The 12,564-nt window shown below is 37.5% G+C and overlaps 1 protein-coding gene across 6 annotated transcripts in view; it reads right to left on the reverse strand.

Annotated features, from left to right (window-relative positions):
* Window positions 1-12,564, reverse strand: part of PHKB (phosphorylase kinase regulatory subunit beta) — a 209,795-nt gene that overhangs the window by 135,274 nt on the left and 61,957 nt on the right. For 5 of the 6 annotated variants that reach the window (XM_073307739.1, XM_073307737.1, XM_073307738.1 and 2 more), the window contains 2 exons: window positions 11,319-11,426; window positions 8,802-8,882 (listed from right to left, as the gene is read on the reverse strand). In XM_073307739.1, coding sequence (XP_073163840.1) covers window positions 8,802-8,882; window positions 11,319-11,426 — 189 coding nt within the window. Of the gene's footprint in view, window positions 1-8,801; window positions 8,883-11,318; window positions 11,427-12,564 lie in introns of those variants that run through there. The other variant, XM_073307741.1, reaches the window with a different exon arrangement.

Raw genomic sequence — 12,564 nt, forward strand, 5'->3', positions numbered from 1 at the left:
CTTCATCTTTTTCATGATTTATGAAACCCCAAATGATTCAGGAACCAGAATCCTAGGGGATTCTGATCTGCTGGGTCATTTCTCTCTGTTGGTTCCTTGAGCTAAGTTGCCCAGGGAAAGAGAGTAAGGTTCTCTCATTGGTGAGTCTACACTACCACTCATCACTGAAAAAGTTATCAACTCCTATTTCCAATCATTCCTCCCTCCCCCATTTTTCCCTTAACTAAAAAACAACAAAATAGCACGCAAAAAACATCCAATTTGAGAGACTAAGTATATAAATTTGAGAAATGGCCTGGCATTGATCAGACCCTCTTCACCACTGATGTTTTTGTCATTTTTAGTACTCAGAGGAAATCAAATTAGTAACAGCAATCAGGAGGGCTTGGATTGTTATAGCTAGAGCAGTGGGGTAATTTTAGGGAAAGAGTTGCAGCACCATGGAAAGGAAGGAGGCAGAGATGGGTTACAGGAGAAACTGCAGGAAGCAGGAGGAAGAAGAAACTGGAGAGGTGGGCCGTCTCAGAGTTTGTACAACTGAAGAGTTGCAGCAAAACTGGGGCACTCCACTTTATTGATAACAGCTTTTGACAACTCAAGGTGAAAGGATTAGCAGTTTTTGCAGAGAATATTCATTTATATTAGACCTAGTTTCTAGCAGTGGTTTAACGTTCTTCATGAACATTAGCTTATAGTAGCAGCTGTGGATGTATTTACAATGCAAAAATTAGCTCTGAAGAACAGCTTTGCCACCACCATTCATCTCCAAGTGGACTACTGCAAAATACCAGGTTCACTATAATATGACATATAGTAACCATTCCACATGCATGATCAGGGAGAAGTAGGCATCTTTCAGTCTTGAGAGACAATGGGTATGTGTTCCTGAAAGGTAAAGAATCTACTCAGTTGGTTTTATGGCAGCGGCGAACGTGGCTGAAGAGACCCACTTGAGAGAGACAAGCTGCATCTGTCACATTTAAAAGGTGATAATTTGACCCTTTGGGCTTTGCCTTCTGCAAGCTTTTTTCTCCTCTGCTAAGCTGGACTGCTTCATCTCGTAACTCCAGAGACTTTTGTTAAGCTCTTGTTTCCAAAGGCTGAAGTCTTGAGTGTGAGCGTCCCATTTGTCCACATCCACGTCCATTTCTTTGAGGTCTCACTTGCACACATCCTTGAAACAATTCTGGGCATCCTATGCTTCTTTTTCTAGATGCCAATTCACTGTAGAGGGGGTCCTTTGGGATGCGCCCATCATTCATTTGGCACACATGCCCAAGAGAGCGGAGGCGTCTCTGAGGTGTGTTTGCATGCTGGCCCATTTGAGCACCTTGGTGTTGGTGACTCTGTCCCTCCAGGAGATTCCAAAGATTCAATGAAGGCAACTCTTAGGAAAGCTGTTGAGCCTCTTTTCCTGATGAGAGCGTAGGTCCATGTCTTGCTCCCATACAAAAGCGTGCCGATAACACATGTACAATACACACAGATTTTGTATGTTTTGTCAGTTTATTGTTTTGCCATACCCTTGTTCAGTCTAGACATTATTGTTGTCCCTTTTCCAATGCGGCTGCTGAGTTCTGTTTCAAGTGAAAGGTTGACTGCGATAGTGGATTCCAGGTGTGTGAACTCATTCACCACTTCAAGTTCATAGCTGTTGATCTTGATGGAGGGTGCTTCCTCAATTCCTGGGCACATTATGTTAGCCTTTTTTGGCTTTTAGTAAGCCTGAAGTCTTGGCAGGCTTTGGAAAAACTGTCCACCAGGCTTTGACGATGAGCTTCATTTTGGATTGTCACAGCTGCATCATCAAAGAGGCGGTGTTGGATAAGGACCTCCCGAGTCTTGAAAGATTGAACAGCTTTCCATCAGAGCTTGTGTGAAAGTAGATTCCCCCAGTTGAGGAATCAAAAGCTTGTTTCAGTAGCAGAGAGAAGAAGATCCCAAACACGGTTGGAGCAAGAATACAGCCTTGTTAACTCTGCTACGAAGCTGGAAAGCCTCAGACATTGTGCCGTTGTATTGGACTGTGCCATACATGTTTTCGTGAAAGGATTGAATCATGCGTAAGAGCCTGGGGGGCATCCAATCTTTTCTAGAAGCTCGAATAGTTCACTTCTACTGACAAAGTCAAAAGCCTTTCTGAGATCGATAAAGGCTATGTAGAGGGGCTTTTTTGTTCTCTGCACTTCTCTTGTAGTGGTCTCAGTGAGAAGATCATGTCAATAGTAGACCTTTCATATCTGAAGCCACACTGTGATTCAGGATAGATTCTGTCTGCAAGCATTTGAGAAGAATTAGTGGTGCCATAAAAAAAAATCAGAATAGTCAGGGCAGACTAATAATTTAAGCTTAATTTTAAAGTAAAATGCCCTTTTCAGTTTGACAGTAACATGCAGATTACTTAGGCTGAAAGCCTTCCCTTCCCCAGCTATGGAAGCCTACAATGTGGTGACATAGATACACTCATCAAGAAGCACCTTCCATGAAGAAGCAGTGTACTTTGTCAGCACTGAATAAACATATAAGGTCATTAATCATAGTTATATGCGGCTGTCCATTATGGTTGTGAAAGAATGGTGAAAGATGTAAAGATTACAAGAGCCTATGAACATTCTGCACCCTTGTGTTTAGAATACTAAGGAAAAGCAAGCAGCCACACAGAAAAAAGAGATTGCTGTCAACCCACATGGTCATGGAGCAATTCCTCATCTCAGATGTGTTGATCTAACAAAGTCAGTGCCAAAAGGCTCATACAAAAATTAGGAATTGTTCGTGGTAACCTTACATATTCAAAAATCAATCATGTATAGAACAAGCAATTGTAAAGGATATGCATGTAGCATGGATGAGTGAAAAATAACACCGCTGTTATTTCAGCTTTTTATGCAGCTACTGTGATCAATTTCATTCATTTGCATGAAAACTAGCTACCAAACAATTACATGCTGATTTCTTTGCTAAGGATTCCAAGATAGAAGGACTAATATAATTATTTTTGCAATTGGCATTGCTCAAACTCAGTGTCATTTTTAGCTACTATTGACAATAAGTCTTGTGAACAATTATTTTCACCTTGCAAAGAGACTTGCGTACAACAAACATCTCCTAAGATGACAGCTTGGTGAACATCGGGCATTTGTCAGCACCTTTAACCATAGCAGCCCTGTTTCAGTACCATTCTCCGAGAAATGAAAGATGACAGCAAAACCTGTAGCATGCAGTCCTCGGCAAGAACAAGCAGAGAGAATACTAAAATTTAAACAACTTTAAACCTTATCAAGCCTCATCCAAGAAGGAAACATAGACCCTGCAATCCTACTTTCAGGACAAGGTTAAAAGGAATCCCAGAAATCTTCTTGGTGCTTTTTTAACATGAAAGAAAATGATCAAGAGGAATATGGAGAGGAAAATTTAATTTATTTAGCTATTTAATTCAGAACCACTTGAGCATTTTATTAAATGCTTTGGCCTCATTTTTAAGTTGTTTAACCAAATAATTAGTTTGATCAGAAATATTGCAACATGCACCATTAGGTTTTTTAGATTTTTTTTGCTGGCTTGCTTTCCATGCTTACTTGGAACTTTAAATATTTTGGAAGTTACTGTGTTCTACTACATGTTTTGTGATAAAAATGCAACAAATAGAAAATGATCACAACCTCTGTTTTATGTGAGTTTGACTAACCTTACTATTAATCACAAGGAAACAAAACCCATTAAACCTGTATCTAAAATTGTTAAACTTTTCAGCCCTTCCATCTGCTAACAGAGCTAACGCATTCATCTCTGAGGGGGAAAAATAGCAGTGATGAATTACTTCACTGCACTCAATGTACAATACACATGCTACACAAATTAACTTTCTAAATGAGAAAGAAATGAAACCCACAAAAATGGGCCCAATGGAGGCTTGACTTTCAGAAAAATGTGTCCTGTATTGTGATAAAGGTTCTCTTGGCTTTAGGTGAAAGAAAACTATTAGATATTTAATAGCAGAGTAATATTTAAACAAAAAAGAAATTTTGGTTGAGGCATAAATATAAGAAGAAAAAACAGGGAAACATTTCACAAGTGAATAAGGAATTAAGGTTTCCCCCCCTTTAAAAATGCAGTATCCTACAAAATACATTATCTAATAGTGGAAACTGTTAAGCTGCATTTAAGTTAATTAGGGAAAGGAATTTAAAGCTGCATTTTATATACCTGCTTGTAATGGGACAATTTTGTACCTTACCACTAAATTCATCTTCTCATAGCATAAAAATATCCGCCAATAATTTCTGTCAGGTCATGTAGTAATGTCAGAGACAGCTCTTTTACACTACCACCAGGAAGGTTGGAGATAAAAGTACAATCAAGAAAATGATCCCAGGCTCTTAAGATATGAACTGAAATGTTATTATTGACCATTCACATTACTCCACTCTGCAGGATTATGTATTCTATTTGAAAGTTAATTTATAGGTTAGAAAAAAGTCGCACTTTAATACATTACCCAATTCACCAACGCAAGCTATTGAGAATTAGCTAGGAGTAACAGTAGAAGACAAAGGAAAAAAGAGAAAAAGAAAAAGAAGAAAAAGAAGAAAGGAAAAGTAAGTTACAAATTTCAGAGTGGTAGCTGTGTTAGTCTGTGTCAGCAGAAAGAACGAGGAGTACTTGTGGCACTTTAGAGACTAACAAATTTATTTGAGCATAAGCTTTCGTGGGCTAAAGCCCATATGAATTTGTTAGTCTCTAAGGTGCCACAAGCACACCTTGTTCTTTAAGTTACGAATGGCAGCCTAGAGGTCTTCAACCATGCATTATTTGCTAATATATGCATATCAGTCATATAGAACTTGGTAATGGAATCAAAGGTAATTTCATGACTGCAGATTGTTTCTATCCATGACACTGCCCTAGATCCAATGAAGAAGATGGATACAGAAAAGTCTCTCTCAGATATTGATAGCATTCTGTAATTGCCATCCAAATGCCCTTCTGAAATCCAAATAATAGTGCCAAACCATTGTAAAATAGCAAAAAGATGTAAACTAATCTGATTCAGGTGGTGAGATAAGCATATATTGAGACTGAATTGTAGCAGTGTCCTGATAAGTACTTTATCATGGAAAAATGCAGCACTTTGACTGACAAAGCACCCAACTTCATCATCCTGTGTGTAGAGATTCACAAGCAGGAAGGCTACTTCAATAGTGACAAGGAACCATTCTTCATCCCATGGCAACTGCAGAGGGGGATAACTGTGTTTATAATATCATATAGACCCCAGCCAGATAAGCCAATCTTAGTCTGGCTGTGGGTGGGTCTCATGAATCTAGAGATTCATGGCTAAAACGTCAGGCTCTGTTCCTATAACATATTCACAGGACACTGAATACTGCTGGAAGCCTCAAAGAGTTGAAACGTAGGTCTTTGAGTGAAACTGAAGAATGAAGAGTATGGAATCTTGACATGAAAAAGATGTGTGGGGTTGCCACCAGTGCTGTGGTGAAGCTTGAAGAATTAGCCATTGTAGAAGAAAGATCAGTAGCACAGAGGACGCATAGCAAGTCCAGGATGGCACCATTTAGCAAAGCCTGTTTACTGCTGCTGTATTTTCCTTCCAGTGTCAAGCAATATCTTGCTGAAACAGACATATCAACTATCAGTCAGGCATGGCAAGGCCACCTGCAGAACAGAGTGTGCTTAAGCTGATTCCAGTGAGCTGAAAGTTAGTAGTCTAATGAGACCATGAACACCAAAATGGCTTGTAGTCCTTGGTGAGGAGACAGTTCAGCTGGCAAAGCCTGACAATCACAGATTCACAGAGAAAGAGGAAAAAGGAAAAGGCAGGGAGTTAGACAGAATGTTCTGTCTCAGTGGAGACCCTCCATTCTGCTAAACTGAATTGCAATGGAAAAAATGTATAGGCCACATCCCTGACTGGTGTAAATTAGCTTTTTGACATATGGGTCAAAAACAAGATATTAACATAATTAGTAAAACTTTAGTAATCAAGCAACTCAATTGCATATATGATTTTAGCATTTAATGTAGTCTGCAGCACAAAGAACCTAATTCTTGTGCCAAGGAAACCTGATTTCCATGGTACACTTACGTTAAATCATGAAGCAAATTAGAAATTCGCAAAAGTGTTAACCAATTATAAAATGATACCAGAAGATATAAAAGTAAACCTAAAAATGCAACAAACAAATACTGTCAAATACTTGCTCTATGGAGGCATCATATACAAATGTTGTCCCAGACCTTTCTAATTTGGGTTGCAGAGAGGAAAAACTACCCAGAATGTAAGTGCTGTGTAAAAACTAAAAAAACAATGCCCACACTTAACATGGACACCTTCCCTTTCAGAGATCTGACCTGCTCATTCCTGGAATATGAGATGACAGTGGCAGATTTTAGCAGCCCATACATCAGCCATAAGCAAAGAAAAGTTAAAAAGTACACAATTAACAGGTGGTAACCAGTGAGGAGAAGCGAACATTCTTGAAAAATAGGAAAATACTTAGAAAAATGCACTTTTTGTTTTTGTAACATTGAAGAAATTTAATATAAAACAGCTGAAAAACACGCATTTATAATCAGAAATTAAAGGAGAAAAAAGCCCTGTTTTGGGCACTACAAAATAAATAAGAAAAATAAAGTTCTTCCTTTTTTTTGCTTACTCCCCACTTTATGACAATGATGAGGAAAGAAAAAGGCCTTTCAACTGTATTTTCTCACAAAACAGACTAATAGTGCTCAGTTGATATGCACTAAGTAAATGCTGATTAATGGACTCAGACAACAGTGGACTCCACATTCCAACCTTAAGAATGGGAATGTCTCATGTACAGGGAACCAATCTCTTCTACACTATCACTTGTCCTTGAGATTGCATAAATAAAGGCAAACCTTTATTAGGTGATAACACAAGGAAAGCAATGTAATATGTCAGGCTAAATAAATACACAGTTTTAGACAAGATTTTGTCTTCCCGTGTAAACACACAAACTGTTCAACAACTACTACTTATAACCATTTCACTGGGATGTGGTTAAGTAGCAGTGAGCACAAAGAAGAGGTAGGATTCCTAGATGATCGTGTACATTCTCTCCCGTCCTATTCCGCCCAAAATACCAAGGTTATCTGGTGTCAACTTTCTAATACACCAGAGGAAGTTTAAAAATAAAATATTTAGATTTTAAATTACACATTTTGACTGCATAAGTGTGGCAAATATTTTCTAACTAAACACAGCATCATGGCCAACAGGCCAAACAACAATTAACTGCCTGAAATTTTATATACATGAATATGGTGTACTGCTTAAAGTTTGGTTTAGGGTGATGTTTACAACTGGACACCTATTAGCAGCCAATTCTGGTTCATGTTAATACGAGTACAACTCACTATACTCCTAAAGTTCTAAGTTGGGTCTTCTGTGTTTGATTAAAGACATTATATAATTGTACGAAGCACATACTAACACATCCATTTGAAGGAAGCCAGAAACACCTCCAAGCTGATTTATATCAGCAATTCTGGAAAGAATGTGCTGTAACTCAAGAGAAGTGACTGATTAAAGACTTAATTTGAGAACAGTGTGAAATAAGTGAGAGTCATGAAATAAAACTTAAGCTCTGGGGAAGAGCACTTTGTGCTCAGACTAAAACTATAACAGCTTGTGATCTATTTGTGTCCCTTTCAAGCTCAAAAACTAACACACTTGTCTGATGTAACTATATTACTTTTATTTAAATAAAATGGTTTAAAACTTCTACTAAAAATACTGAATATAATTCACCCACATGTATATTATCATTAACTTGAAATAAGTTCCATCTTCATGTATCCGAGTGAGTGATTCCCACTGTCTCCCACTAAACCTCTGTTATACAGTTTGTGAGGTCATCCCTGGCTAGGGTTGCAAAGCCTCCAGGATTGTCCTGGAGTCCCCAGGAATTAAAGATTAATCTTTAATTACAGATTAAGGCATGTGATGAAACCTCCAGGAATACGTCCAACCAAAATTGACAATCTTATCCCTGACATGTTCTTATCAAAGCTTATTGAACACTTTTACCTCTTGTTTACAGGCTCCACTCAGCCATGTCATACTGTGCAAAATCTCCCAATTTACAGGCAAGGAAGGCCACGTGGAAGGGATGTTGCCCTACTATGATATCCTTTTTTCTTTAAACATATTACAAAACTTCTCTACATTTCCTGGTTTTTGAATTTTTTATTTTTTTTTATTTTTCGTGCATTAGAGCTGCTGTTTCTAACATTCTTATTTGACCCATTTCCAAAGTAGGAAAAAATTTCACTGTAATAACTGATGCTTCACTTGTGGTATACAAAAATTTGATTTTTTTTTAATGCATGTAACTTGAAGATCTGTTAGGGAATGGGGCAAAAAGTGATGCAAAAAAGAGAACATCCAGGTATTAACTTGTTTTCAAGCCACTGAAAAGGGAGACAGAAGAGGATAAAATAACTATCCCAGAAGAAACTGGTAGATCACTCATTCTTATGGTTCCCATTCAGTTCTAAAAGTTTTAAAATTTATATCAGATCATATTAAAATGCACTTGTGTAGCTGTGCCATTTTACCACCTATTGGTTATATATTCAGCTTATCTTTAATACGGCAATCATTAAAAAATAAGTGGCTTTTTGATGCATCTCTAGATGACAAATTACCTAATTGTAGGAAGAAACTCACTCAATTTTATGGTTAATAAACTAAGTAAAAGCCAACAGAAAACTTCAACATGCATAACTAATTAATGTCAGAATTCAGTTAATACCTCATCTGTATTGTAGATAATCTGCAGTCCTGAAGATATCATCTCAACCAGGTAGAGCAGGAACAGTGACACAGCATTTATCTGAGGTGAAGAAAAGGATAAAAAAAGTATACTTTACTTTTATGGGGTCAAAGTAGACCAGTTGAATTTCAAAACAAAAATGTGATGTTAGACAGAGAAAAGGGGGCTTTTCTACTATGACGTGGCTAGGTTCTTAAGAAATTTCATCCATTGTAGTATTACACATGTAATGTAAGTGTACTGATGTGGAACACTTGATCAAGAGAACTGCAGCAAGCACTGTTGTAAACAACTGCTTCTACAACATTTGTTTTTAAAGCTTTCCTTGAAAACTATGATATTTAAACATTTTTGCTTGGGAATACTGTTTTGACCCAAAGGCAATTATTTCACAGTCACCTGTGACAAGCCATTGCAAATTTATGTAAACAACAAAGTTATTGGAAAGTGGAGCACTAGAAGATGCAAACTTAAACAGTAGTCTGCCTATCTGGAAAACAGACCATTTAAGTCCTAACAAACAAAGCATTAATGCAACCACCTGGAGAGAAGTATTAATTTTAATCAACTGTTCAGCATATGATTAAATTACATTTATGAAAAAATTAGTTGTTTTGTTCTGTTAACCTAATAGTCTATTAGTGATTGTTATCAACTGCCTTAGCATTCACACGAGTACCATTACACCAGGATATCAGAAGAAACATCAATGAAGCAAAAACAATATCATGATATACCACTCTTGTATAATATAGGATTCATATAATTTTGATGCTTCAGAGACTAAATTAGTGACATCAGTAACTTGCTTTAAGAAATTAATACAAGCCTTAACTTCAGTGTGTGGGATTTACAGAAATAGTCTGGACCCAAACCATGACCTTCCTTGAATTATTTTTTTAACACATGCTGAAGAATATCCTCCAAATTCTAAACCTTTTAAGATTCTATTGTTTTCAGGCCACTGACTAGGGTGACAGAACTGGATAGCAGAACTAGAGCGTAACTATTTCAGAAAAAGACTGGTAGATCTCTCTCTCTTACACTTCCCAAATATTTCCAAAAGTTATAAAGATTTATATCAGATCATATTAACTACATTCTTTGTAGCTTGAATATTTTATCAATTTTATTTTATGTTTTACATTTTAAGGTTCCATCACAATCTATTGCTCCCATGTTGTAACATAATTTAAAGGGAACCGAACACAGTCACAATGGACTGGGAAAGAGGATGAGGACAAAGAGGCCGTAGTGATTTTGCAACATGCCCCTTCCCATCTTTTCACCCCTCAATCTTACAGAAGCCCCTGTACTTCCACTACATGATGCTGACGTGCCACACTGTGGAAGAGACTTGCTGGAGGTACGAGGGAGGGCTGCTCTTTTCCATGGCATTGTTCCCTTGCAAATTGACAAGGATTTTATCACAAAATATTACACTGAGCTTAGTCAGGATTATATCCCACATCCCCATTTTGTTGTGTATGTGGCTTTCATGACAGCCACCAGCTAGAGAAGCTGCATCAGCTCAAGTCCAGAAGGAGTAGCACTGCTGTGAGGAAGAGATGCTTAGAATATCAGGCCACTGCAATTTCCCCATGCTGTGCATGTTCAGCAGGTTTCATTCAGCAGCAGATTGGGTCATAACACTCCATCCATGAAACGATGTGCAGGAAACTGTCTTTAACAGAGCTTTCTGACTCTGAAATGGGTATATTTTATAAAGGGAATAACTTGGCCATATTGGCACCAAGAAATTAAATAATTCCCAGTATAACAACCACACTTGATTAACTACACAATATTTTGTGCTTTGGTTCTAGCTCTGCTGTTTCAGAAGCAGCATCACTGTTCTTAGAGCTGTGCCAGCGTGTTCTCTTATAAATAAGGATGCTAACGAACACAAATGAAATGAATTTGGTGTCAGTTACATAGGAAACATCACGGTTATACAGTGGAGGGCAAATCAATATCTGGCAAATGGAAAAGGACAAAAAAAAGTAGAATTTATATTTTCCAATCTTAGAAGAGAGCATCACAGACAATAGAGAATAACAAATTAAAAACAAATAAAACAATTGTTAATTAAAACTTCTCAGCTTTCTGGAAAATGTGGCTGGGAACATTAACAAAAATACAGTATCCAATATAAGATTATTGCAATCCCTCAATTTATTGATAATACAGTATGGGCAGAAACTATTTTTTATGCTGGGGTTATTTATTGAAAATCACTTTCTTTCTCAAAACAATTTTTTTTTTTACAGTTGCATTGATATCTTCTGCACAAGATATACAGCTTGAAGTCAGATTTCAAAACAGCTTGATCCTTTCAATACAAGTTACAGCAGACATCTCAATTTATAAATTCTGTAAATTTTATCAAACTATAAAGAAACATCCATCATGAAAAAGCATTAGATTCAATAGTAATATTACATAAAGGCACCCAATTCTGCAATCACATTTAAGAGAACTGTTTGCTATTTTTACCTGAAGATGGCCATATGCCTCATGGGAGAAGACTTCATCTCCACTATGTGCACTGAAAACAGAATGAAGGCATTTGGATGGCCTGGGGTCTTGCTTAAACTGCTGAACCTAGAGGCAAATTTTCAAAAAATGAAATAAATTGATTATAAATACACTCCCTCTCCCCAAAAAAACAAGTTCACCATGTGTGATAGGTATTTTAAGGTGTCATGCAAGTGTCAATCTATTGCTGAATTAACACTGAATAAAGATTTATGTGAATTAGCACCGAATAACAAAGTTTTATTTTTATATTATTATATTATATTATATATTATATATATATTATATATTATATATATATATTATATTATATATTATATTTTATATTATATATAGTTTATATTATTTTTTTTTAAATGATAGAATTGTTCAGTTTGAATGTGGCTTCTTTCTACATGTAATTTCATTCCATACACTGGTTTCATAATCAAGGAGTTTCTCTACTGTGAACACAAGTAGATTGCTACATAGAGATTTAGTCATTTCCATCTCCTTTCTGGTGCTACTTGCTAAGCAGTCACACGATATCGACTATGAGGACAACATTTCAGACAGTGGTTTCTGCTACATTCCATTTGTTCGGTTATTCTGTAGACTGAAAAAAAGTTTTCTTTATGCACATTTCCCCCTCTGGGTGAAGGATCTTATTCCATGCTTTCACTGTATGATTTAATTGCATCCATATTAACTTTCATTTTTGGGGTCTTCACACTTTTTTTTTTTTTTTTTTTTTTTACACACACAAGCTTGCCCTTCCTTGAAATATGCCTAGGATTTTCTTAATTTCTTTCTTTAAAAAAGTAATTCCATAAAGCAGTGGTTCCCAAACTTGTTCCGCTGCTGGTGCAGGGAAAGCCCCTGTCTGGCCGGTTTGTTTACCTGCCGCGTCCGCAGGTTCGGCTGATCGCGGCTCCCAGTGGCCGCGGTTCGCTGCTCCAGGCCAATGGGAGCTGCTGGAAGCAGCACGGGCCGAGGGACGTACTGGCCGCTGCTTCCAGCAGCTCCCATTGGCCTGGAGCAGCGAACCGCGGCCTCTGGGAGCCGCGATCGGCCGAACCTGCGGATGCGGCAAGCAAACAAACAGGCCCAGCCTGCCAGGGGCTTTCCCTGCACAAGCGGTGGAACAAGTTTGGGAACCACTGACAAAGATTTAATTGATGATGTGCTTTTTTTAGCTGGGATCATTACCTCCTGCATTTTTAAC

This window comes from Lepidochelys kempii, chromosome 12 (genome assembly GCF_965140265.1).
Source record: "Lepidochelys kempii isolate rLepKem1 chromosome 12, rLepKem1.hap2, whole genome shotgun sequence".
NCBI lineage: Eukaryota > Metazoa > Chordata > Testudines > Cheloniidae > Lepidochelys > Lepidochelys kempii.